Source organism: Acomys russatus, chromosome 12, assembly GCF_903995435.1.
Source record: "Acomys russatus chromosome 12, mAcoRus1.1, whole genome shotgun sequence".
NCBI lineage: Eukaryota > Metazoa > Chordata > Mammalia > Rodentia > Muridae > Acomys > Acomys russatus.
In genome coordinates this window covers 1,093,854-1,117,430 of record NC_067148.1, presented here as the reverse complement: position 1 = coordinate 1,117,430, position 23,577 = coordinate 1,093,854, and the positions used below count along the sequence as shown (strand labels likewise).

The window sequence follows — 23,577 nt, the reverse complement described above, 5'->3', positions numbered from 1 at the left end:
ATGAATCAGCTTTGCCTTTGACATAAAAGGCATTCCACACCCTTTTGTATCTACTTTCTTTTGTTGATATGACTTTTTTCAGTTTCACATATTTATTTCAATAACCTCTTTATTTTATTGATGAATTAATGTTTCCTGCTAGGAATTTATCATTGATTAACCCCATTTTTCTACTGATTGGCCCTAACTTTCAGCTTTCAGTTCTGATTATTAGCAAACCATGTCAGGGTGGATGACTGAACTAGAAAAATTCATTTTTTACCATGATGAAATGTAATGACATACAAAGAGCAAAAGAATATCTAATTTCAAAATGCTATTTCAAAATCATATTAGATGGGATTGATTCCTCCTACTATTAATGATGCAGTTATATCTTGACAATAACCCATTTTTTCTTTTTCTTTTTCTTTTCCTTTTCTTTTCTTTTTATTTTTTTCAAGACAAAGTTTTTCTTTGTAGCCTTGAATGTCCTGGCTGCACTTTTTAGAGTAGGTTAATCTCAAACTCACAGAGATCCACCTGCCTCTACCTCAGAGTGAATGCTGGGATTACAGGTGTGCATCACCAATCTAGTTATTATTAATTATTATTATTATTATTTACAGATATTAATGGACATTGTATGAATCTGAAAATTTAATAACATGCTTTTTTGTAAAGAATATTGAAGTTCATAGGCCAGTAGATTAGGCCTTCATGTAAATTAGAAACAAACTGAAAATTATGGGTTTTGCTTTCTTGTTTTGAGTCAGAGTCTCTCTGCTTAGTTCTGGGTAGCTTCTAATTTCCTATGTGGAAAAGGCTGGCCTTGAACTCACAGAAATCTGCCTACTTCTGCCTTCCAAGTTCTGGAACTAAAGTTTTGTGCTATAGCACCCATTGTCTTCCTGTTTGCCTTTGCAGGTATGTGGTCATCAGCAAATATTTATGGCACATATTTCTTTAAAATAAGAGGAAAGGTTGGCTTTAAATAGACCATTATTTTTGTGATTGTTTTACATTTACCTTAATTTGTAAGAATTTTCATAGACAAGCCCTGTTGACACTGAACTTTCTCTTTCCAGTGGTACCACGTCTATAGAACAAAACTAAATAAAAATTACAGCTTAGATGTGGGTAAGTTAGCCAAAACATAGAATTCCAAGACAATAATCATTCATCTTGCTGTATAGGCACTCTTTTTCAAGCCCATTCTCACCTTATCTTTAGGTCATCAGTAAACTTCGATTTGTTCTATTTAAATAATTTTGTCTGTTTTTAGAGCACTACAAATATAAAACCAGAACTGTAGAGCCATCAGGATGCCACATGCATTGATAGCTCATTCTTTTTCACTGCTAAGCAGTTTTCTGAAGTTGGAATATAGAAAAGAGTTCTCATGCACCCACTTTTTAAGGTGACTATAGTTTGAAGTTATTAGCAATAAGCTGCACTCATGCAAACGTAAACATGTGTGCCATATTTGTAAATATTATTAGGTTAGTTTTTCTGTACATATTTTAAGGTTAGTTTCTGTGTTGTGAATTTCCGACTTGTTCATACAAGAGTTGCATGCTAAGTTTCTTAAAAGACCCACAAACTGTTTACCCTGAGAGGTTTTAGCATTTTGTGTTCCCAGCAGCTACACATGAGTCATGCAGTTTCCACATTCTCATCAGCATTTGGAGGTTTTTTGCAACCTTTTGGGTATCTGTGGAGTAATGTCTCAGTTTGACTTATAAACTGAATTTTTCTAATAAATGCCACCATGGAATGTCTTTCATGTGCCTCCTTGTTATCTATAGATCCTTTTCATTAATTAAATGTTGTCTTTTGCCCACTTTCTAACTTGATGGATTGTATCGTGCAGAACACTGAGAGCTCTTGACACTAGTCCTCTGCATCCTGAGGTTTGCCAACCTCTTTCCCCAGGCTTAGCTTGTTTTGTCATCTCCTTAAGAGTCTGCTGCACAATAGCAGTCTTGACATTATTCTACAGACAAGAATGAATGAATTCAATACTCCTCAGCTGCTCTCAGTTCACTGCTATGGTGGCTTTTGTTATCCAGGCATCTGGCTGTTAAACAGTATGGAATGAGTTCATTTCAGCAAGTTAAATATCCGTGAACATTTGGCTTTGGGATTTTGGAGGTGGAGTCCAATTTCTTTCTTCAGCAACTCTTAAGATGTGGTAGAGCACTGACCACACTACTAGGACTCCCAAAGAAACTGAAAACCTGAACTTATAACTCTATTTTTTTAAAAAAACTATTGATCTATTTGCTGCTTTATAATTTGACATACCTTTCTTTCTTTTTCTTTCTTTCCATCTTTCCTTCCTCCTTTCTTCTATTTCCTTTCCTTGCTTCCTCCTTCCTTCTTTCCTCTGTCTCTGTCTCTTTGTCTCTGTCTCTCTTTCCTTCTTTTTTTTCTTCCTTCCCTCCCCTTCCCCTTCCTTCCTTCCTTCCATCCTTCCTTCCTTCCTTTCTGAAAGTTATTTTAAAGAGCAAAATTTAAGCAAGTAACTTTAGGGAGAATAGTTCATTATTAAACGGTAAAATATCTTTTAAGCATTCTTAAACAAACATTTATGCAAAGAGCATTTAAAAATATATACAAAAGGCAGCTTTAAATGACATCAAGACTTAATTTGGTTGCTATTTTACAAAACTGTGTGACTTCAGTAGATGTTTATGATTGAATAGAATGTTATAAAATGGATGCAGAAAAGACCCACTTAAATGAAAGATAGAAAGTATAGAATTCATTTTCTTTTTTCTGTCCTTTTTTGTTTTATGCCATAAAAAGTAGTTTATAACTTTTTTTATTGAGACACTACATTAAGCATTTGGGTTCCTTCTGCAGTTGTATAAAATGTACCAGTTTAATTCTGTGGCTGTGCTTTTCTATCTTTTGAAGCATTTTTCTGTAAGCTCCACAAATATCATTTTAAAGGCAAATGACAGTCTATTGAATGGTTTTAACATACTTGACTTCGTCATTCTTTTAGCATTTGCATTTCTAGTATTTTCTTATACTTTCATTTCTCTTATGTTTGAGAGCATTCTTTTAAGATAGATTATCAGAAAGATAATCACTGTGCCAAAGAATATAGACACTTAGTACATGGTACCAAATATTCCTTAAGAGCCATCAACCAAACCCACAAGAACACTCATATATTATTTTCTCATTAGCCATCAGTGGGGTTGGTCACTATTGTTGTCACTGCCAATATTGTCATTCTATTTGAGTGGGTACTTAATGATATATACTTAGTGAATAGCTCGTGGGTGGTTCAAAATCTTTACTCACCTTAGGTATTAAACATTATATTAATATATGAGTCACCAAATTTTTTGACTCTTTTTTGATAGCTTTAGGGAATACATGAAACTTGCCCTCATGAAAGAAATACTCAGTCAGATATCTCTTATATCCATCAGAAATCGTTCTTTGTAATTGTGGATTGTTTATTTCTCTTTACATTTCTCAAAGTACTTAGTTGAGTATTTTGAGGTTTCTTTTACATGTACAAAGAATTATGGTTTTTTTTTTTTTGTGGAATGTTCAGTTCTTTTTAACATCTGAAACTCATTTTTTTTTCCCCCTCAAAAATGCTTTTCATGTTTCTAGTTTGCCTGCTATTAGATATTTCTAAGCCTGAAAGAAAGAGAGGTGTTTTTTGGGGAGGAAAGGTGACCACTCATAGGCAGATGGGTTTGCCTTAAACTATGCTGACGAGTTAGTCAGAATAATTATTTATTTACTGAGATACATCTTAAGACTTTTCCCAGAATTTCAGGCCCCTTGTGTGGTAGCTTGCTGCTTTGTAAGTCAGCTCATTTTTCTGAAAAACTCAGATAATATTTCTGGTTTTTTTTTAACCTAAGCATGCTTTTCCCAGTAGTGTGGGCTTCCCCAATATTTTGGAAGTCCTCACTCTTTCTCTAATGTCCTCCTCCCCTCCACATGTTGCACCTCCTTGTCAATAACTCAAATGGTGGGGCTTTATTCCTTCAATATTCCCATCCCAATCTTCTCCTCAAAGAAGCTGCTGATATTGTAGTCTGCCTTCAGCATAAGTTCAACAATTTAATTCTAATTAAATTGGCCTTGAGGTTAAAAAAAAGACCTAAATTAAAAAAAATGTGATGTAGGTATAGGAGAAACACAAAGCTGCATTATGATCACATGACAGATTTAGATGGATGTCAGGGAGAGATTGTAAAGTAGCACAAAGCTATAAGAATGCTGATATTTACTATGAATTCTAATTATGACTCATTTCAAGGGATCCCAAGGAAGTTGATTTCTATATTCAAGGCAGTGAATGTAAGAACACTGAGTTTGATACTCATCTTCTTCTTTGAGGCAGACTGGGTGTTGCCAGAAGTTAACCTTGTCTTGCTGTCAAAGAATCTTTAGCATAATAAAAACATCTTTAAATGCCATATTATGTATATTTTTGAGGCTTTTGAAGACCTTATTTAACTATTTTACTTTATATATCTATAGAATCATATGCATCTATTAGACCTAGAATATATATTCTTGTGATAAAATTATACTAGTATTTGACATGACGATGATTTGCATCAATATACAAAATTCAATACCATTGAATTAAAAAATAACCTTATTTGTGAGTAACAAGGCCTTGGGATGAGAAGTAAATTCAATAATCTACCCTTTGTTCTATCCTCCCTCTATATTTCTCTATCCCTCTTTGTTTCTTTTCAGCTCCTATCTCATTACCTACAAAAAGAAAGATAAAGGGAAAGAGAGACTTTCCTGAGTTCAACAGAGTTTCCTCTTTGTATAAGACAAATAATAACATAACCAACTCCCAATGAAAATATGCATCTGTAGACCAAGAGAGTAAACAGAAACCTATGCAACTCCTCTTAGAGGAAATGGGATAACGTTCTCTTAAGGTTTCTTCAGGCTGATTTAGGGTGAATAATACCTTTGATGAGGCCCACCAAAAAATTGAGGGAAAAGATTAAGTAAGCAAGGGAGAGCATTTGTGGTCTATTTTCAAATGTGAAATTCCAGGCTTAATCGGAGTCCTGTGTGAGACAGTCTGAAATGCTGGACCAATTGGGATCAGAAGCTTGATGAACATCAAAGACTCTCCTTATGGAGATGGCTTCAAATGTGGTAAATCAGCCACTGAGTACAATGTCCTATTTTCTGCCACAGACAGAATTCTTCCTAAAAAAGGGCAAGCTTGGATGCAGGCAGATCGATGGCCAAACTCTGCCAATACAAGGTAAGCAAGTCCTCAATAGTTCCCGCCTCACAAATATGTCTGTCATATATATTGGGCCAAACAGCTGAAGATGATACTCCAATGTTATAGATAGTGTTGGGGGACTGTCCAAGCATTAGACTGTCTCAGTGATTTTATTCATTTTGGAAGCCGCTAACCTTTTCTTCTGGTTCACCGGGGGTTTTATTCCTTCTCAAACATCTGATGGGGTTGAAGACCAGATAGTTTACTCTTTCAACTAGGCTTAATAGGTTAGGGGTTAAGATGTTTTCATATCAAGATAGATGTTTTAAGTTAATAGAGATGAGATATGATATTGATCTTCATTCAGAAATTTACATGCAACAAGATAGGGAAGATGTTTACTTCAAGTTTGCCAAATACAAACAGCCAAATCACTATAAATGTAACATTTATATAATTCTTGGTTGTCTCATGGATCTTCCTGCTGTATGTAGCTCATATGTAATAACTTAAATGTATATGTTAAAGCCAAGAAGAGACTTGATACCCTATGAGAATATATAGGGGGAGGTAATCCCCCTCAGGAACAGTCATAGGGGAGGGGAATAATGGGAAAATGGGGGGGGGGAGCAATGGGAGGATACAAGGGATAGAATAAACATTGAGATGTAACAAGAATAAATTAATAAAAAATGTTAAAAAAAAAAAGAAACATAATAAAAATAAAAATTTAAATTTAAAAACCTGACCTTAAATTTAAAAAAAAGAAAGAAAACTGAGTTTATTTCTGTGGTACAAAATGGTAAAAGATTGTTGTATATTAAAATAGAAATTATCTTAAGATTATCAGCTTTACTATTATTAGTCATACCATCAAAATAATCTGTAAACATGTTGAGAAAGTGTACAAAAATGTAACAATGATGCATTTGTTTAAGGGGATAAGTTGCAAAACTTACGTATTCTTCATTTAAAGCTCTTTATTGTCTACAGAATTCCAACTTGTAGTGTTAAGAATATTTTTCTGATAATATGTTTGGTAGTGTTTACAAAATTCCAAGTAGCTCTTATGATGCCACGTAGCAACTACACAGACTTGCTTTTTAAAAGCTCTAAAATGTAAGTGATATAAGAAATAATCTAGCTAATTTGGGTATATTTCAACATAGTATTTTCCTTCAAGACAAAAATTACTAAGCATCTGTTATCCATGTGATGCAAGAAATAGATATGAAATACAGGTATATATTCTCAAAAAGTCCATGTTGTAAAGACAGAGAAATAAACTGGCTAATCATTATATTAGTAATTTCCTATTTTTGAGAACAAGGAAAAAATAGAATCTTAATGAGTTGAGTTCTATTTTCATTTTAATCCAATAGTGTTGTTGAGGTTGAATATTTTTCCACTGACACCATCAATGGCTACAATATGTGCTCAAAATTCATGACTTAGGTTTTATAAATGAATTCAGACTTTGCTATGAATAAAATTAACTTATAAGCAAGAGACAGGGTTTTCCTTAACATGCTGGAAAATTAAGGAATTATTACATGACTCAGAATTTCCTAAAAACCTTACATGTTAAGAACTTTAAAAATCATAGTACACACACACACACACACACACACACACACACACACACACACACACACGGAAAGGGGCTCAACACCCTAACTCATATTTTACTAAATGTTCTCAATAATAAACATAAAAAAACAGTTTTCAAAAAATTGAAAATATTTTAAGAAGCTATAGAGCATTTATTCCTTAGCTTAAAATATGTCTTCATTAAATTCTAGGAAAAACTCACTTTGATCACTGTTCCTCTGTGTATCATGCAGATATTACTCCATAACCTTTAGACTAAAATGTAAAACAAACTAAATCATTTTGAGATTGGTGCAAACAGATAAAAGTAGCCATGATGCTCTAATGAAGGAAATTTGCATGCAAGCCTTTGCTAATGAACATAAGCATTGAGTTAGGATGAAATTCTGAAGTCTGTTCTCATGACAGGATGAATCTATTAGTGCAGTTAAGTGTTTGCAGGCCTTGGTCATTTTCAAATATTTTGTTAATGCCGGAAACAAGACAAGCCCTGGCTTGTAAAAGAGAACAAACCACCCTAAAACATCTGGCATACTTACACACTTTTCGCTGTCAAACACATAACACAAATGTTTATTTGACTCGGAATCTTTGCATATGAAAGTGAATATCCTCTTGTCAGTTTTATCATCTGCACAAAATGATATTCTATGGAGTTGGCAGTTATGTTGGACTTCCTGTGAACACGGATAGAAATAAATGTAGTTGATTGTATTTTCTTCAACATTTTGAAGTGTTGGCCATGCTAATAATACATCTTACAGTTCTGAAAGTGTAGCACCCATTTGTCAGTGCTCTTATGATTTTATATGCAACAAATTTAAACAAATATACAATGGATGTGGGTCTTTTGACTTAAGGTTGATTTAAGATGCTCAATGAAATAGCACACACAGCAGGATATAATAGATGCAAGACCATAGTTTCACAGTTTCTGAGTTACAAAAAAATCTTTAAAAAACAAACAAGCAAAAAACAACAACAAAACACCCAAAACAAAACAACCCCCCAAAAAACCCTAAAAACAAAAACAAAAACCACATATTCTTTTAACCTTTAGCATTTACATAAGAGAATATTGAGCCACAAAAGATCAGAACATCTCCAAAAGTTCATAGAAAATGACCAAATTCTGTAAAATTCTTTTCATTTTGTGATGCTGGCAATAACAAACATTGTAGTCTAGAGCATAACCAATTCTTCACAAGTTCCATGAACCTCAATAACACAGCTATGGTTTTCTCATTAAATACCAGGCCTTTTTGGTTAGTCATTCATTCACTCCTGAGCCTTTTCTACCCAAGAAGGTCATCTTTGGAATTTTGGTAGCTTAGGTTGATATCACAACAGCCTGCAAGTGACTGAATAATGGGTTGGTAATAGGTACAAAAGCAAATACTGAACCAGAAAGATATAGTTTCAGCACAGCGCACACACACACACACACACACACACACACACACACACACACACATACACACACTACCACCACCACACCACATCACTGAATTATGAAACTTAGAATCTTCATCTAATGATGATTCATTAGATCATTTCCACAACACATTGGAGTTGGAAAAATCTTATGTTTTATTTAATTATGACTGATGCAAACAAAAATATCATCGATAATCATTCTGTTTTCCATTCTAGCAATATACATCATTTATTTTAAAGTACATTATAACACAGAATATTAGTCAGAAACTTTGGTCATCCACAGTACTTAGCAGGTATTGTGAAAGGTTAAAGATGGAAGTGATTATAGCTTCATTCAAGTCTGACTAGGTGAATGACACTAGAGTGTCTGCCATAAACAGTTTTCCAGTATTTATTGCAGTTGAATCAGAAAGCTTATGATTCAAATATTTCATTCTTTCAAAAAGATCATCATCAAAAATGGCAACAACGATGCCATAGAGTATTTTTGCATTTTGAATGCATGTTTGCTTTGATTTAATCTATCGATCTTATTCCTCTTTTGTTCATCAGATTAAAAACGCAAAATTAAACACCATAAATCATAAATGCTAAAACATTAATCTATAGTAATGCAATATCCCCTAAAGTTGGCTTAATAATAGCCCTTCAAACAGTTGCTTCATGAGCTTAAGTATTAAATGGGAAGAATACTGTATGACTAATATGTTTTGATATTCCTGATCTATATACTTCTACAGGAGAGAGGGGTAATTCTAAAACAAGTACTATGTAGGCTTTTTAAAATTGTATTCAAAATGATGGGATAGTTGGATTGATTGTGAAACTGTATACATGCAACCTGTTTTAATCATATACAGCCCACTGCCCATCTTAAGTTCCACTACCCTACCTTTTCTTTTCTCCAATCTCCCTTCTACTTGAATACTCTTCTTTTTGTCAATAGGCTATTAATGAAGGCATCTTCTCTTTCTTACCCTTAATGTTGAGACAAACAATGGTTGTGCTTGTCTCATATTTTTTCCTCTATTTTTTTCTGATAGTGCAACATTTTTCATTGACACATATTTTTGTTTTAATACAAATAGTCAATCAAGTAAAAGTGATCCATGCTGCAGTTTCTGAATACTGATAGCTAGTATATCTCATTAATAACTATATAATCATGGTTATGATACATAAGAAGAAATTATCATTACACAGTTTAGAAAAATGATTTATTATTTCTATTTACATATAAGATAAATTACAAAAGAGCATGCAAATCAAAAATTTAATAGCTAGTGTTGGAATATAAAATCCTTCATTCACCCAACAGCCAGACAGTCACAGAAGGTGTTTGGTTGTAATCAGTTTGGAATTATCCTAATATTTTTTTTTATCCTAGTGTGATGGTTTATGCTAATTGTCATCTTGATATAACCCCAGAATCACCCCAGGAAACATGTCTATGGGCATATCAGTAGGTGATTATATTGGTTACATTAATTGAGGTGGGAAGTCCCTTGTTAATTGTGGGTAGGACCATTCCTCAGGCAGAACATTTATACATGAGTAAAGTAGAGAAGAAAGCTGAGCACTAATGTACGTTCATCATTGTTTTGTCGAATATGCCTATATCATTGTCTTCTGTATGAGAATATGTGTCACAGGACGTGCCAAGCCCCTTCCTGCTGCCTCGCCTTCCTCTCCATCATGGGCTGTAACAGGAATTGTAGGATAAAACTCTTCCATGTACTGCTTTTGTGGTACTATTTTACCACAGCAACAATAAGATAAATTAAAGCAGTTATCAAAGTCATTTCCTTAAGAAAGAAGACTAGAGACTTGAGGACTATAACTTCACTCTATTGTGATGCCTCTTTGTTTGTTTTCCTTAGATTTTATCTTAGGTACTGGGAATTGAACCCAGGCCCTCTTGAGCGTTATGCTACCTTTTTAGAAATGGAGTTAAAAAGTCCACTTTGTGATAAAATTCATGGATATTAAGCCTAGAACTAATTGTGTAAGGTATGATAAAAAGATTAAGGAACAAAAACAACAAACCATACAGTGAGGAAACACATATGTTATTATCAATACTTTTTCATTGCAAATAAAATAAAAAGATTAGTCAATAGTTAATGTCTCTCTCTGTGCCTCCTACCTCCAGACCCACACCCTTCGTTTTAGAAGTGGCAATGAGAAAAGCATATGTGCTAACTGCTGCAGAGTTTGCATTTATTTTAATTTTATCACTCAAATGGGAAAGAAACACAGTTTGTGTAAAGAAAGGCCATTTTAGATAAATAATATGTTTAAAATATTACCTGTTTCTATCTGTAAATAAATTTAAGTGTGTCGCATTTAGTTGACTTTTTTTTTATAAACACCAATTTAAACAAAGGGATTTTTATTAGTAGATTCATTTATCTGTTGCTGTATCTCTTTCTAAATTCATGCATCACAGTCTCCTGTGGAATAAATTTCCTCCTTCCTCTCACTCCCCTTTTCCCTGACACATACATGACTAACTTCCCCTGTATCTTGAGATACTCAGAAGCTCAAGATCACTCCAGACGTCAACATTCTGACAGAATACTTGGAACACTGATTGATGTTTAACAGGGCTTGTAATTCCATACTTTGAGTGGTTTTTATTTTTACAATGGAATGAAAAGATGACACTTCTGTATGTGCACTTACTCAAGTCTTCCTATGTGCATATAGTCAAGATTTACATGTTCCAACATAGCATAGGAGTGAATATCAGTTGTTCTACTGTCAGATGTAATAAAATTGGATTGCAATATAATATCAGAGGGCCTGGAGAGATGGCTTAGCGTTTAAGAGCACTGGCTGCTCTTCCAGGCCCTGAGTTCAATTCCCAGCAACCACATGGTGGTTCACAACCATGTATAATGCGATTTGATGCCATCTTCTGCCTTACACGCATACATCCAAATACAATACTCATGTACATAAATAAATAAATAAATCTTTAAAAATTTCAGAGATTTTCAAAATTTCAAGATTGTTTGTCAGGTTGGAGAGAAATAGGCTTACATATGTTTCTTTCTCATGAGCCTATAAATTTACTGTTGAGGACAGCACACCATAGGCCCTTTGTAAGAATGGCTGTCTGACACAGGAAGCTGAAGTTCTGGGACCAGGATGAACACTGGTATCAATGATCTGAATAAAGCTGTCTGTACTGATCAAAACTTAATTCACTAATGTTGTTCCAACAAACTCTGTTGCACTGACATTTTACTAATGTAGTTGTCTCCTCAAGGCATAGAGATTCGACAGTAACAGCTCAGGAAACAGAATGATATACTGACAGGCTGGCAATGAGAGACACTTGGTAGCAGAAATCTGAAAACAGGGTTATCAAATAACAAAAATAACAACAGGAAAACACTACCCAATCTTTGTCCTTCTTGCTTTTACTCTATTTTTCATGAACCACAGGCCTGTTCTACACTAACTGATTTTAAAGTCTATGTAGAATTTTTGTTTTTACTGGGCAATAACTATCTATTAGGCTTTCCTTCTTTCCTTTTCTTTCCTCTTATATTTTTAAAAATTCTATTACCATATTTACAAATTAAGAGAAAAATGTTTCTGTAATTCAGCATCAAAAAATCAAAAGTTACTGAAGCAGTTTGGACAAACTGGAAGCTACCGCTTACTGGCTTAATAAAGGAAGGTTCACCAAGTGGCCAAAAAGCAAGCATGAGGAAGAAAAGACAGGTATCTGAAAAGCTTGTTGGAATCATTTAGAGAACTTTTGATCATCCTTCATCTACAGAAATACTCTCTTGTAAAAGGCATATTAAAATTATGTAGCACATAACAGGTTAAATAAACAGTTGCAATGCAAAGCCACAGCTCTCTCACCTACTGCTGATGACACTGGTCCATGTTCTCCCTTCCTCAGCCTTACACATGGACAGAGCTCTCACACATATTAGTGGTGATGGGCACAGCATGCATTAAGTCCTTATATTTTGTACTTTTCTAAGGATATGGCATTATTACCCACCTGAAGAAACTAAAGAAATTATCAGTGCATGCTCTATTTCATCATATTGTATTTTATAAATATTTTAAGAATATAACAATGAAGTATTTAGATCATTCTAAGTATTCACTGACAGGAACTAAGAAGATTACAATAAACAGTTTAGATATATGCTATAGTGTCACTATGTGCTTATTATTTTTTTGTCCTTTTTGTACCTGTCATTTGCCTAGTGACTTTTTCTCAGCCAAACCACCTATTTGCGAAATGAACCTGACTTTTAATTACCTTGTATATAAACAAACTACATATACTCTGTGGTGCATTGGTGCACCCTTCCATCCTCTACCATTCCCTTTCTTTCTTTTCAGCAACAGTTATATTGGAGCAGATTGTAACTAAAAGCTGCAGGACCTCATTTGTAGTTTAATTGAGGGTGTGAAATGGAAAAGCATTACAAGGTATATTAATAAGTCTTAAATTCGTGTCTTGAATTTTAAGAATACCATTGTTCTATAACATTGAACCTAGGAACAGAAACTTCATGTATCCATGCTAAGATCCCTCAACTATTTACAAATACATTCAAAGATTAGGATTCAGGAGCTGGAGAGAGGACAAAGCAGTTACGACACTGAATGATCACCCGGAGGACCTAGGTCTGATTCCCAGAATTGACATGGAGGCTCGCAACCATCTGTAACTCCAGTTTCAGGGAATCCAATGCCCTATTCTTGCCTCTGTCAGCAATGGCCTCTTCTGGCCTCCGCTGGCACCATGCATGAAGGTGGTGTCACAGACACACGTGCAGGCAAAACATCCATTCACATACAATAAAATAAATTTAAGCTACTTCTTCTGAAAACCACCAAATGATGGATGATGGCTTCCCTGGAGGATACGGCAGCAGTCTTAGGGGCTGCGACTTGGTCAAGGCCATGGTTATGGTCAAGGCCGCAGGGATCTTGAAGGTAAAGACAAAATAAAAGAGTGGATCCCTGTCACCAAGCTAGGTTGCCTGGTTACAAAATGAAGATCATGCCCTTGGAGGAGATCTACTCATTAAGGAATCTCTGTCCATTAAGGAATCGGAGATTATTGTCTTTCCTGGGCACATCCCTAAAGGATGCAGTTCTAAAGATCAGGCCGGTGCAGAAGCAGGCACCAGCTGGCTAGTGGCTTTTATTGCTATTAAGGACCATGATGGCCATGTTGGTCTTGGTATTAACTGTTCCAAGGAGGTAGCCACTGCCATCCAAGAGGCTATCATCCACCCACGTTTTCTATTGTTCCTGTGCAGAAAGGCTGCTGGGGGAACAAGATTGGGAAGCCCTATATTGTGCAGTGCACAGGCCTCTGTGGCTTTGTTTTGGTATATCTCATCTCTGAACCCAGAGGGACTGCCATTGTCTCTGCTCCTGTGCCCAAGAAGCTACTGATGATGGGTGATATTGATGAATGCTGCACATCAGCCAGGGGCTGCACTTCCACCCTGGGCAATGTTGCCAAGGCCACCTTTGATGCCATCTTCACGACCTACAGCTACCTGACACCTTATCTCTGGAAAAAGACTGTGTTCACCAAGTCTCCTTAACAGGAATTCACTGACCATCTTGTGAAAACCCATTCCGGAGTCTCTGTTCAGAAGACTCAGGATCTAGCTGCTACCTGACACCTTATCTCTGGAAAAAAACTGTTCACCAAGTCTCCTTAACAAGAATTCACTGACCATCTTGTGAAAACCCATTCCGGAGTCTCTGTTCAGAAGACTCAGGATCTAGCTGCTACCTGACACCTTATCTCTGGAAAAAAACTGTTCACCAAGTCTCCTTAACAGGAATTCACTGACCATCTTGTGAAAACCCATTCCGGAGTCTCTGTTCAGAAGACTCAGGATCTAGCTGCTACCTGACACCTTATCTCTGGAAAAAAACTGTTCACCAAGTCTCCTTAACAGGAATTCACTGACCATCTTGTGAAAACCCATTCCGGAGTCTCTGTTCAGAAGACTCAGGATCTAGCTACAGCTACTGCATAAAGATTTTCATACAAGAAAAATAAAATGATATGTCAGTTTGAAAATTTAATTAAAATTTAAAAATAAGTGTAGGATTCTATAGACAATGTGGGGCCTTAGACCACATTTTTGCAATTTTGTCAAGCAATTTCAATGTAACTATTCCAAGAAGTATCCTCTTTTTTGTCTGAAGAACTAATACCCAATGACAAACTATGATTCTATTGGAAGTCTTTAATGAAACAAGAAGGAACTCAGAAGTTGGAAACTGTGTGCTTATTTAATTTCTTACCTAACTGCACTGCAAGCTAATATTATGTACACAATGTAACTATACAAATAACAAACAGTGCAGCCACAGCCAATTCCATATTACTGGTTTATCCAACCATGGGCAGCCAAGTCATCACACCATGTCCAAATAATGCACATCTACCTGTACCCAAATAGAGAATCTCTCTATCATACTTATATTTGGCTTTAAGCCTCCTTGATCATGATAGTGGATGATTTATTACTACATGATTCAACTTCTACTTTCAAGTGAAATGCTAGGGGTGGGAAGAATTGAGTGCCGATAGTGGCAGGGAGATTGAGAAAAAAAGAGGTTTGGGTACCATCAACTAAAATTATGATGTATTAAAAAGCCACAAGGAAGACTGATACCTGGTAAGATAAGTTGAAAGTAAAATGTAAAAACAATGTGGTTAAGTGGAAAAGCCCTGCATAGGTAAAGCTGCTCCCAGAAGACACAGATTATTCAATGAAAATCTCTGTGTCAGAGATAGGATACCTGTCTGTGAGCTGTTGGTCAAGGATTTTCCTGAGAACCTTCAAATAAATTGCCACTGATTTTTTGCAGTCTAGCAAAACTAGATAGAAAGACAGTATGGCTGAAGATGCTAGAAGCTTTAGTCTCAGGACATGGGAAAATAAAGATGGACTTTGGATGGAAGCGCCCTTTCTCTTGGTTTGCTGCCATGGTGTGAAGAAATATTATTCAAGCTGTTAAGGACTAACTGTCACGCAGTCTTTCTCAGGGCAATCCTTGAATGCCATGTATTCAACTGGGCAGGTAAAATTAACACTAGTACAATTATAGAAAGTCTTTATTACAGAGATAACCAAACACTTTCTTATTAGATTTGAAGTTTGTACCACAAGAGGAATTCCTCTCTGGTATAGTAAACCTGCTCAAAGCCCATAGCCACGAAAATCATAAGTACTGTTGTTTGTTAAATGACACCATGTGCCATCAAATTACCTCCAAGGCGTAGGTGAGGGGACTTCCCTTTTCTGAGGGTGAGGGGAGGGCAAAGGGAGAGGAAGTGTGGGACTGGAAAAAGAGGGAAAGGGAAGGAGGAGAAGAGAGGAGAAAGAGAGAGGAGGTATTGGGATGTAAAGTAAATAAATAAATCAATGATACCTCCAAAAACCCCTCCTAAATAATTGTTTATGCTCATAGATTAGTGCTATCAGTTTGGGCCATAAAATCTTTTTGTGGGCTGGAGAGATGGCTCAGCAGGAAAGAGCTCTGGCTGTTCTTCAAGAGGACTGAGGTTCAATTCCCACCATCCACATGGAAGCTCGCAACTGTCTGTAACTCCTGTTCCAGCAGATCTGACACACTCATTCAGACAAACATGCCGGCAAAACACTGATGCCCATAATATAAAATTAAACAAAATAAAGAAGCTTCTTTTTGCAGTCCAGTGATAGTTTTATGGACTTTTAATTGATGATGTGATAAGAAAAATTAATTGTTGAGTACTAATTTTTGAGTTATACATTGATATTACTCCCTTCAGGACTCAGGGAACCTAGCAGAAGATGAAGGAGAAAGGATGTAAGAACCATGGGAGCAGTAGAGAGATGTGGGATACCTAGGATTTTGAGTATGACATGTCAGTTTCAGCCTGAACTCAAAGTAGCTGTGGTTACCTACACAAAACCTGTACAAAATTGGTCCTAACACGAATCTTGTGAACAGTATAAAGAGGTACACGAAGGCCCACCATTTCAAGAGAATCTCTATTGAGTCTATGGAGAAGGGATAGACTGTTTCTTCAGGTGAACAACAAATGATAAAATGAATACCCCTTCACCACCATGTTTCTACAAGCAATAGTAATAACACTTATGGGGGAAAAAGAAAGATGGCCATAGAAAAGGGCCCGATTAGACAAAGGAAGTCCATTGGAAGTAGGAAGGAAACAAGAAAAGACAATTGAAGTAACTATGACCAAAAATACATTTTACACATATATAACAATGTTACAATGAAACACATTATTATTTATAATTAATATATAAATAGAAATATAAAACTATTTTAAGGTTTGCCTTTAACTGGAGATAAGGCATGTATACAGCAAATTCAGTTCATATAAAGACATTGTGTGATCCTAAATTCAATCTCATGTCCTTATTAAAAACAAAACAGATCAAACAAGAAAACACATACAAAGAGTTGAAACTGTGTATACCTGTTCAGATACAGCAGCCAACCGTTCATGGCAAGGGAGGAGACCATTGAGGAAGCTATACGGATATTGGGATTCTAAGCACACAACTTCTAAGGAAATAAATTGCTACTGTTTAAGTTACCCAGTCTTTGGCATTTTTGTTTTAGCAGTCCTAAAAAACTCCTATACATCAATTGTATCTATAGGACAGGAAATGTTAATATACATCACAAATTTTGTCTTCTTTCATATGCAGCTAAGCATGCCATATGTATATTTCACATAAAGTGAATAGAAATATCTAAATATAGTGCTGCCACTACTGAATATACTTTATTTAAGTTATTACAAGTTGGACACAGACTAGAAAGACTTTTCCATGATTCCAAAAGTTTTTCATTTTCTCTAAATTCCTACACTTATTTAAATAAATCACCAAGAATCAAACATTTAAAAAAAAAGTAATAGATTTTAAAGATTCACGAAAATAGATGTAATTGTTACTGGTTGAAGAGTAGTGCAACAAAACTCTCAGATAGCCTTACCTTTGTTTTGGGTTCAAGAATTTTTACTCCATAAATTGATATTTGCAATTCAACTTTAGGAATTTTCTGGCCTTCAGATTTTTTTATGTGCCTTGCAAACTACAAAAGACAAAGAAATTCACAAAGTTAGGTTCCATTCCTGTGGCAAATGAATGTACATTGTCCATTTGGAGGCTGTGTCCTTAGCAAACGTTCATTAATTCAAATACTTCCCATTACAATGCATTTCATAAAAACAGTTTTGCTCAGTAACCTTCTCCATGTGCCATCAAAATTCAGATTCATTTTCAGTAACTTATATTTTATCTTTCCTTTGCTTTTCGTTTATTTGCTTGACTATTATTTTGACATAGGCTCTTGTTATGTATTCCATGCTAGCCTAGAAATCATTATATCAGCCCCAGGCTGAGCTCAAACTCATAAGAATCAACTGCCTTAGCCTCTCAAGTGCTGTGATTACAAGTATGAGCCACCATGCCTAGGTGAACATTTTTTAAAAATTACTTGAACCTGAGCTATTGGTAATCTGTTCAGGACGTTGTCTCCTGTGTGAATGACTTCAAAGTTCTTCCCCAATTTCTCTTGTAATAAATTTAGTGTATCTGGTGTTATGTTGATGTCTTTGAACCATCTGGACTTCAGTTTTGTGCAGGAGTGTAAATACAGGTCTATTTTCATTTTCCTACATGGAGACATCCAGTTAGACTAGCAGCACCATTTGTTGACGATAATTTCTTTTTTCAGTTGTATTGTTTTAGCTCCTTTGTCAGAAATCAAGTGTCCATGGGTGTGTGGGTTTATTTATTGGTCTCAGATTTGATTCTATTAATGAACATATCTATTTCTGAGTCAGTACCATCCAGTTTTTATTACTGTTGCTCTGTACTATAGCTTCATGTTAGGGATGGTGATATGTTCAGAAGTTGTTTTGTTTTATAGGATTGTTTTAGCCACTCTTGAATTTTTTGTTTTTCCATATGAAGTTTAGAATTGTTCTTCCAAGATTTGTAAGGAATTGTGTTGGTATTTTGATGGGGATTGCATTGAATCTGTAGATTGCTTTTGGTAAGATGGCCAGTTTAACTATGTTAATCCCACTGATCCACGAGCATGGGAAATATTTCCATCTTTCGATATCTTCTTCAGTCTCTTTCTTCAGAGACTTGAAGTTCATTTTAAACAAGTCTTGGTTTTGCTTGGTTAAAGTTACACAAAGATACTTCATACTATTTGTGGCTATTGTGAAGAGTGTAGTTTCCCTAATTGCTTTCTCAGGTCATTCGTCATTTGTATACAGGAGGGCTACTGATTATTTTTGGAGTAAGCTTGTATCCAGCCACTTTGCGGAAAGTAATTATCAGGTGTAGGAGTTCTCTGGTGGAATTGTTGGGGTCACTTGTTTATATTATTATATCAACTTTGAATAGTAATACTGCTTTCTTTTCAATTTGTACCACCTAGATTTCCTTTAGTTGTCTTATTGCTCTAGCTAGAAATTCAAGTACTGTATTAAAGAGATATGGAGAGATTGATCAGTCTTGTCCCTGATGTTAGTAGAATTGTTTTGAGTTTCTCTTTATTTAATTTGATGTTGGCTATTGGCTTGTTGTATATAGCCTTTATTATATTTAGATATGGACCTCATATCCCGGATCTCTCCTAGACCTTCATCATGAAGGGGTGTTGGATTTTATCAAAGGCTTTTTCTCCATCTAATTAAATGTTCATGTGATTTTTTCACTTTGTTTATATGGTGGATTAACCTGATGGATTTTCCTATGTAGAACCACCCCTGAATCCCTGGGATGATGCTTACTTGGTCTGGTGGATGAAGTAATTGATGTGTTCTTGGAATCAGTTTGTGAGTATTGTATTGACTATTTTTGCATCAGTGTTCATGGGTGAAATTGGTCTGAAATTCTTCTTTTGTGTTGAGCCTTTGTGTGGTTTAGGTATCAAGTAACAATTAATATATGGGACCTCGTGAAACTGAAAAGCTTCTGTAAGGCAAAGGACACTGTCAGTAGAATGAAACAACAGTCTAGAGATTGGGAAAAGATCTTCACCAATCCTACATCTGACAAAGTGCTAAATTCCAAAATATATGAGCATCTAAAGAAATTAAAAACAATCATACAAAATATCCCAATTAAAAAATGGGACAAAGAATTTTACAGAGGATTCTCAACACAGAAATCTCAAATTGCTGAGAAGCATTTAAAAAAATGTTCAATGCCCTCAGTCATCAGGGAAATGCAAATCAAAACAACTCTGAGATTCCATTTTACATGGGTCAGAATGGCTAAGATCAAAATCTCAAGTGACAGCACATGCTGTGGGGGTGTAGAGCAAAGGCAACACTCCTCCATTGATGGTGGGAGTGTAAACTTGTACAACCACTTTCGAAATCAATCTGTTCTTCCTCAGAAAATTAAAAATAGTTCTACTTCAAGATCCAGCTATAGCACTCCTGGGTATATATCCAAATCCACCACACAAGAAGGACACTTGTTCAACTATGTTCATAGCAGCTTTATTCATAATACCCAGAATCTGGAAACAATCTAGATGTTCCTCAACCGAAAAATGGATAATGAAATGGTGGTACATTTACACAGTGGAATACAGTTATTAAAAACAAAGAAATCATGGAAACTTCAGACAATTTGACAGAACCAGAAAAGATCATCCTGAGTGAGGTAACCCAGACTCTGAAGGGCCCACATAGTATATAATCACTTATCAGTGGATTTTAACTATATAGTATAGGACAAACATTACAATGCAAAACTCAAAGCTCCAAGGAGGACCCAAAGAGGGATGGTAAAATCTCACTCAGAGGAAGAAATAGAATAGATAGAGGGAGTGGTGGGAGATAGCTAATAATGTAGCAGAGGGAGTGTAGAGAGATATGACGGTAGAGATCAGACTTGGAGAGAACAAAGGCAGGAGGACAGAACGCCTGTAGAGAAAAGAGAAACTGTGCAGGCACATCTCTCTGATAATCTTGAGACATAAGTCAGGATAGGCTACTGGGAGGTTATGAAGGGGACTCTAGCAGAGACTCCTAGTAGCAGGGGCTATAAAGAATGAAGAGGGCACCTTCTAACTAGACAAGTCTCATAGTAGACACCCACAAAAATCTTTGACCCAAAATTTATCCTGGCTACAAAATGTGCAGGGATAAATAAAGAGCAGATGGAACAGATATTGAGGGAATGTCCAACCAATGCCTAGCGTAATCCAAGACCCACACCATAGGAGAGAGCCAACCCCTAACACGACTAAGGATGCTCTACTATGCTTTCAGACAGGAGGCTATCGGAGTGAGCCTATGAGAGGCTCCACCCAGCAGTGCTTCAAAACAGATGTTGATACTCACAGGCAAACATTGGGCTATGTGAGTAGGAAGTCTTGTGGAAAAATGGAGGGAAGAAGAAAAGGATGTGGAGGTAACAAAAGCTTGACAGGAAGACCAACAGAGCCAACTAAGCAGGGCCCTAGAGGTGCTTGCTGAGACTGATGCAGCAACCAAGGACCTTGCATAGACTGGACCTAGGCACCCCCCTTCAAAGGTGTAGCCAGTGGGCAGCTTAGGCTTCGGGTAGGACCTCTCATAAGGGAAGCAGGGACTGTCTCACATGGACTCTTTTTGCCACCTTTTTGGTCATTTCCCCTTGATGGTACTGCCTTGTCACGCCAAAGTGGAAGAGGACATACTCAGTCCTGATGTGACTTAATGACCAGGCTGGATGGCTGGGTTGTTGGGGGTAGTTTCCCCTTTTATTAAGGAATAGGAGAAAGAGGATGGGGGAGAGGGAGGGAGAGGGAGAGTGTGAGGAAAGGAGAGACCAGGATGCCAACTGAATAATTAAATTTTAAAAGTAACTTGATTTTTATGTATTTTTGACATGAAATTTAAAAGGCTAAATGCATACCAGCCAGTAAGAAAAGCATAAGAAGAGATTAATTCATTTTAAGATAATTTTCTTTTAATATGTTTTCAGAATTTGTTTATCTGCTGTTGAGTGTGCAATGTTGCCATAGCTCAACACCCACCTAGCTGTGTACTGTTCTATCAGGCAAACCAGCAAAGATGACACCAAAGGATATATATATATAAACCAAAGCTAAGAGCTAGAGCTACTTTCATAGCTCCAGTGGCCTGTCTTTCCACCCATTAGAAACATATGTGCACATCAGTTAGGGTCTGTGAAAAATTTAAAAGGAAATCAGAGTGGTTCTGCTCTCAGGCAGAGGACATTTCTGCTTATCTCACTCCAGCTTCCACAGATCTAGTGGGGAAAAAATAAAAGATATGTTTCTGAACCTTTAACAAGAGAATACCTACAAGTGTTTGTCTATGCACATACATACAACATATATATGCTGTTAGGTTAAGCTTATTCTTAGCAACATTTTGTAAACTTTTTTAGTTTAATTGATCCTTCCCTTAATCCACAGTGCATTGGGTGTCTGATTTCTGTCTGGCAGCCCCTCTGACTCCTTGTTTTCATTATTAGCCTCTTTCCCTCCATATGCCCTTTTAAAAGAAGAAAAAGAGGGAAACCTTTAAAGTATAAGGATTTCTCCCTCCCTCCCAGGGTTTCTACAACTCATTTTCAGCATATGGAAAGTCCTCTGAACTTGATTCAAAGGGATCAGATGTGAGGTTGGGCGGGGCTCCAAGGCTTTTGTGTCCTATTTATTTGCATTGTGCAAGTCATTCTAATTTAGGGCAGATGTGAGCACCAATGGTATAGCTGGTCCCAGGGCAGAGTGTTCAAAGTCTTCCTATTTCATGCCTTTGCACTGCCACAGAGAGGAACATAATTAATGCCTACAGGAGTGCCTTGAAGCATCTGCCTTCGAATCCCAGCTGGTGCCATTTCTTTTATCCCATTTGGGATGGCATTATTTTTCAGCCTATTCTTTCCTACATTCCTATGAACATAAGCTGCTTAGTTATTTTTCTTTTGTCTCTAAAAGTCTTACAGTGTGCTCATGACATCCAACGTGTGCCAAATACTTTTATGTCTTTAAGAAACATATTTTGCTCCCATGCAAATGAAAAATTATTCCAGTTCTCCCTCCAAGAAAATGCACTAATGTTCTTTTCCAATCATACTATCCTTTTGACTTAGCATAATTAAGCAATTTTGAGCTTTATTATTTTTTAAAGGCTTCAAAAACCTTTAGTTGCTCTGCACCTACAGAAGGCCACCCGAGAAAAGCTACCATGAGCGGGTGGCAGGGCCATGTTAGTCCTGTTTCTCCATAGTCTGTTTTACAAAGGATAAGAGCTCAGTGCCTTCCGGGGCCTTTTCACCATCTGGAAACAACAATTCCTGTGACCTCTGACAAGAATTGTGTAACTTTGTATTTTATGAAAATGTAGCCAGTATTTGCTACAAACCAGCCAGTAATATTAAACTTCCTGTAGAGAAAGAAAAAAAAAAGAGTGGAGGAAACAAAGAAAGGAATGTTAATGTTTTATACACATACATACAGGAGGGGAGACAGAGAGAGAGGAGAAAGGCTGGAGAACAGGGAGTTCCAGGAGGATGAGCAGATGAGGAAGAATTAAACAGTGCTAAAAGAACCCAGCTCAAACTCCCTTCTGCACTTCAATCATGAAATGGACTTGTAAGAGCAGACTGGAAGCTGCACTTGCATCAGCACACAATGAACATCATCCTTTAACATTGTATCGGCTACATTTGAAAAACGTTTTCTATTGGTGTTTCATGTATAACAAAGCTTTCATCAGTCTTGTGGCATCATTGCTGAAAATATGTTGCAAAATTCTTGTCTCTAGGGTTAATTTATATCTTCAACAGTTTGATAATTACTGTCTCTCTGCTTTTCTTCTAAAAGTTAAGCTCACTGCTGGAAAGACTTAGCATGCTCTCATATTAATTCTCTTGGATTTTCTTACTCATGGACAATTTCTTTTGTCCAAGGCAGGATTTCTCTATTGTACCATTGGTTGTCCTGGAACTCACTCTGTAGACTAGGCTGGCCTCAAACTCAGAGTTCCACCTTTCTATACCTCCTGAGTGATGGATTAAAGTGTGTGCAACCACCACCACCTGACTACCTGTGGACTTCTTAACTGTGTTCAGAAATACTTATAATTCAGAAATGTTAGGAGAGAGCACAATGTGATGCTCACTTATCCTTGGCTATATTGTTTTCCTTATTTATTATTTTAATGTAAGTGATTTTACAGCTTTGTTTGCAAATTTCTTTAATTTTTATTGTGAGTTCCT

General features: G+C 36.3%; 1 protein-coding gene across 2 annotated transcripts in view; it reads right to left on the bottom strand.

Moving 5' to 3' along the window:
- The window catches only part of Gulp1 (GULP PTB domain containing engulfment adaptor 1), a 107,526-nt gene that overhangs the window by 31,644 nt on the left and 52,305 nt on the right, over positions 1-23,577 (bottom strand). The window contains exons 4-5 of one of the 2 annotated variants that reach the window (XM_051153769.1): positions 17,306-17,404; positions 7,372-7,509 (exon numbers count right to left, since the gene is read on the bottom strand). In XM_051153769.1, the coding sequence (XP_051009726.1) occupies positions 7,372-7,509; positions 17,306-17,404 (237 nt within the window). The remainder of the gene's footprint in view (positions 1-7,371; positions 7,510-17,305; positions 17,405-23,577) is intronic. The other variant, XM_051153770.1, reaches the window with a different exon arrangement.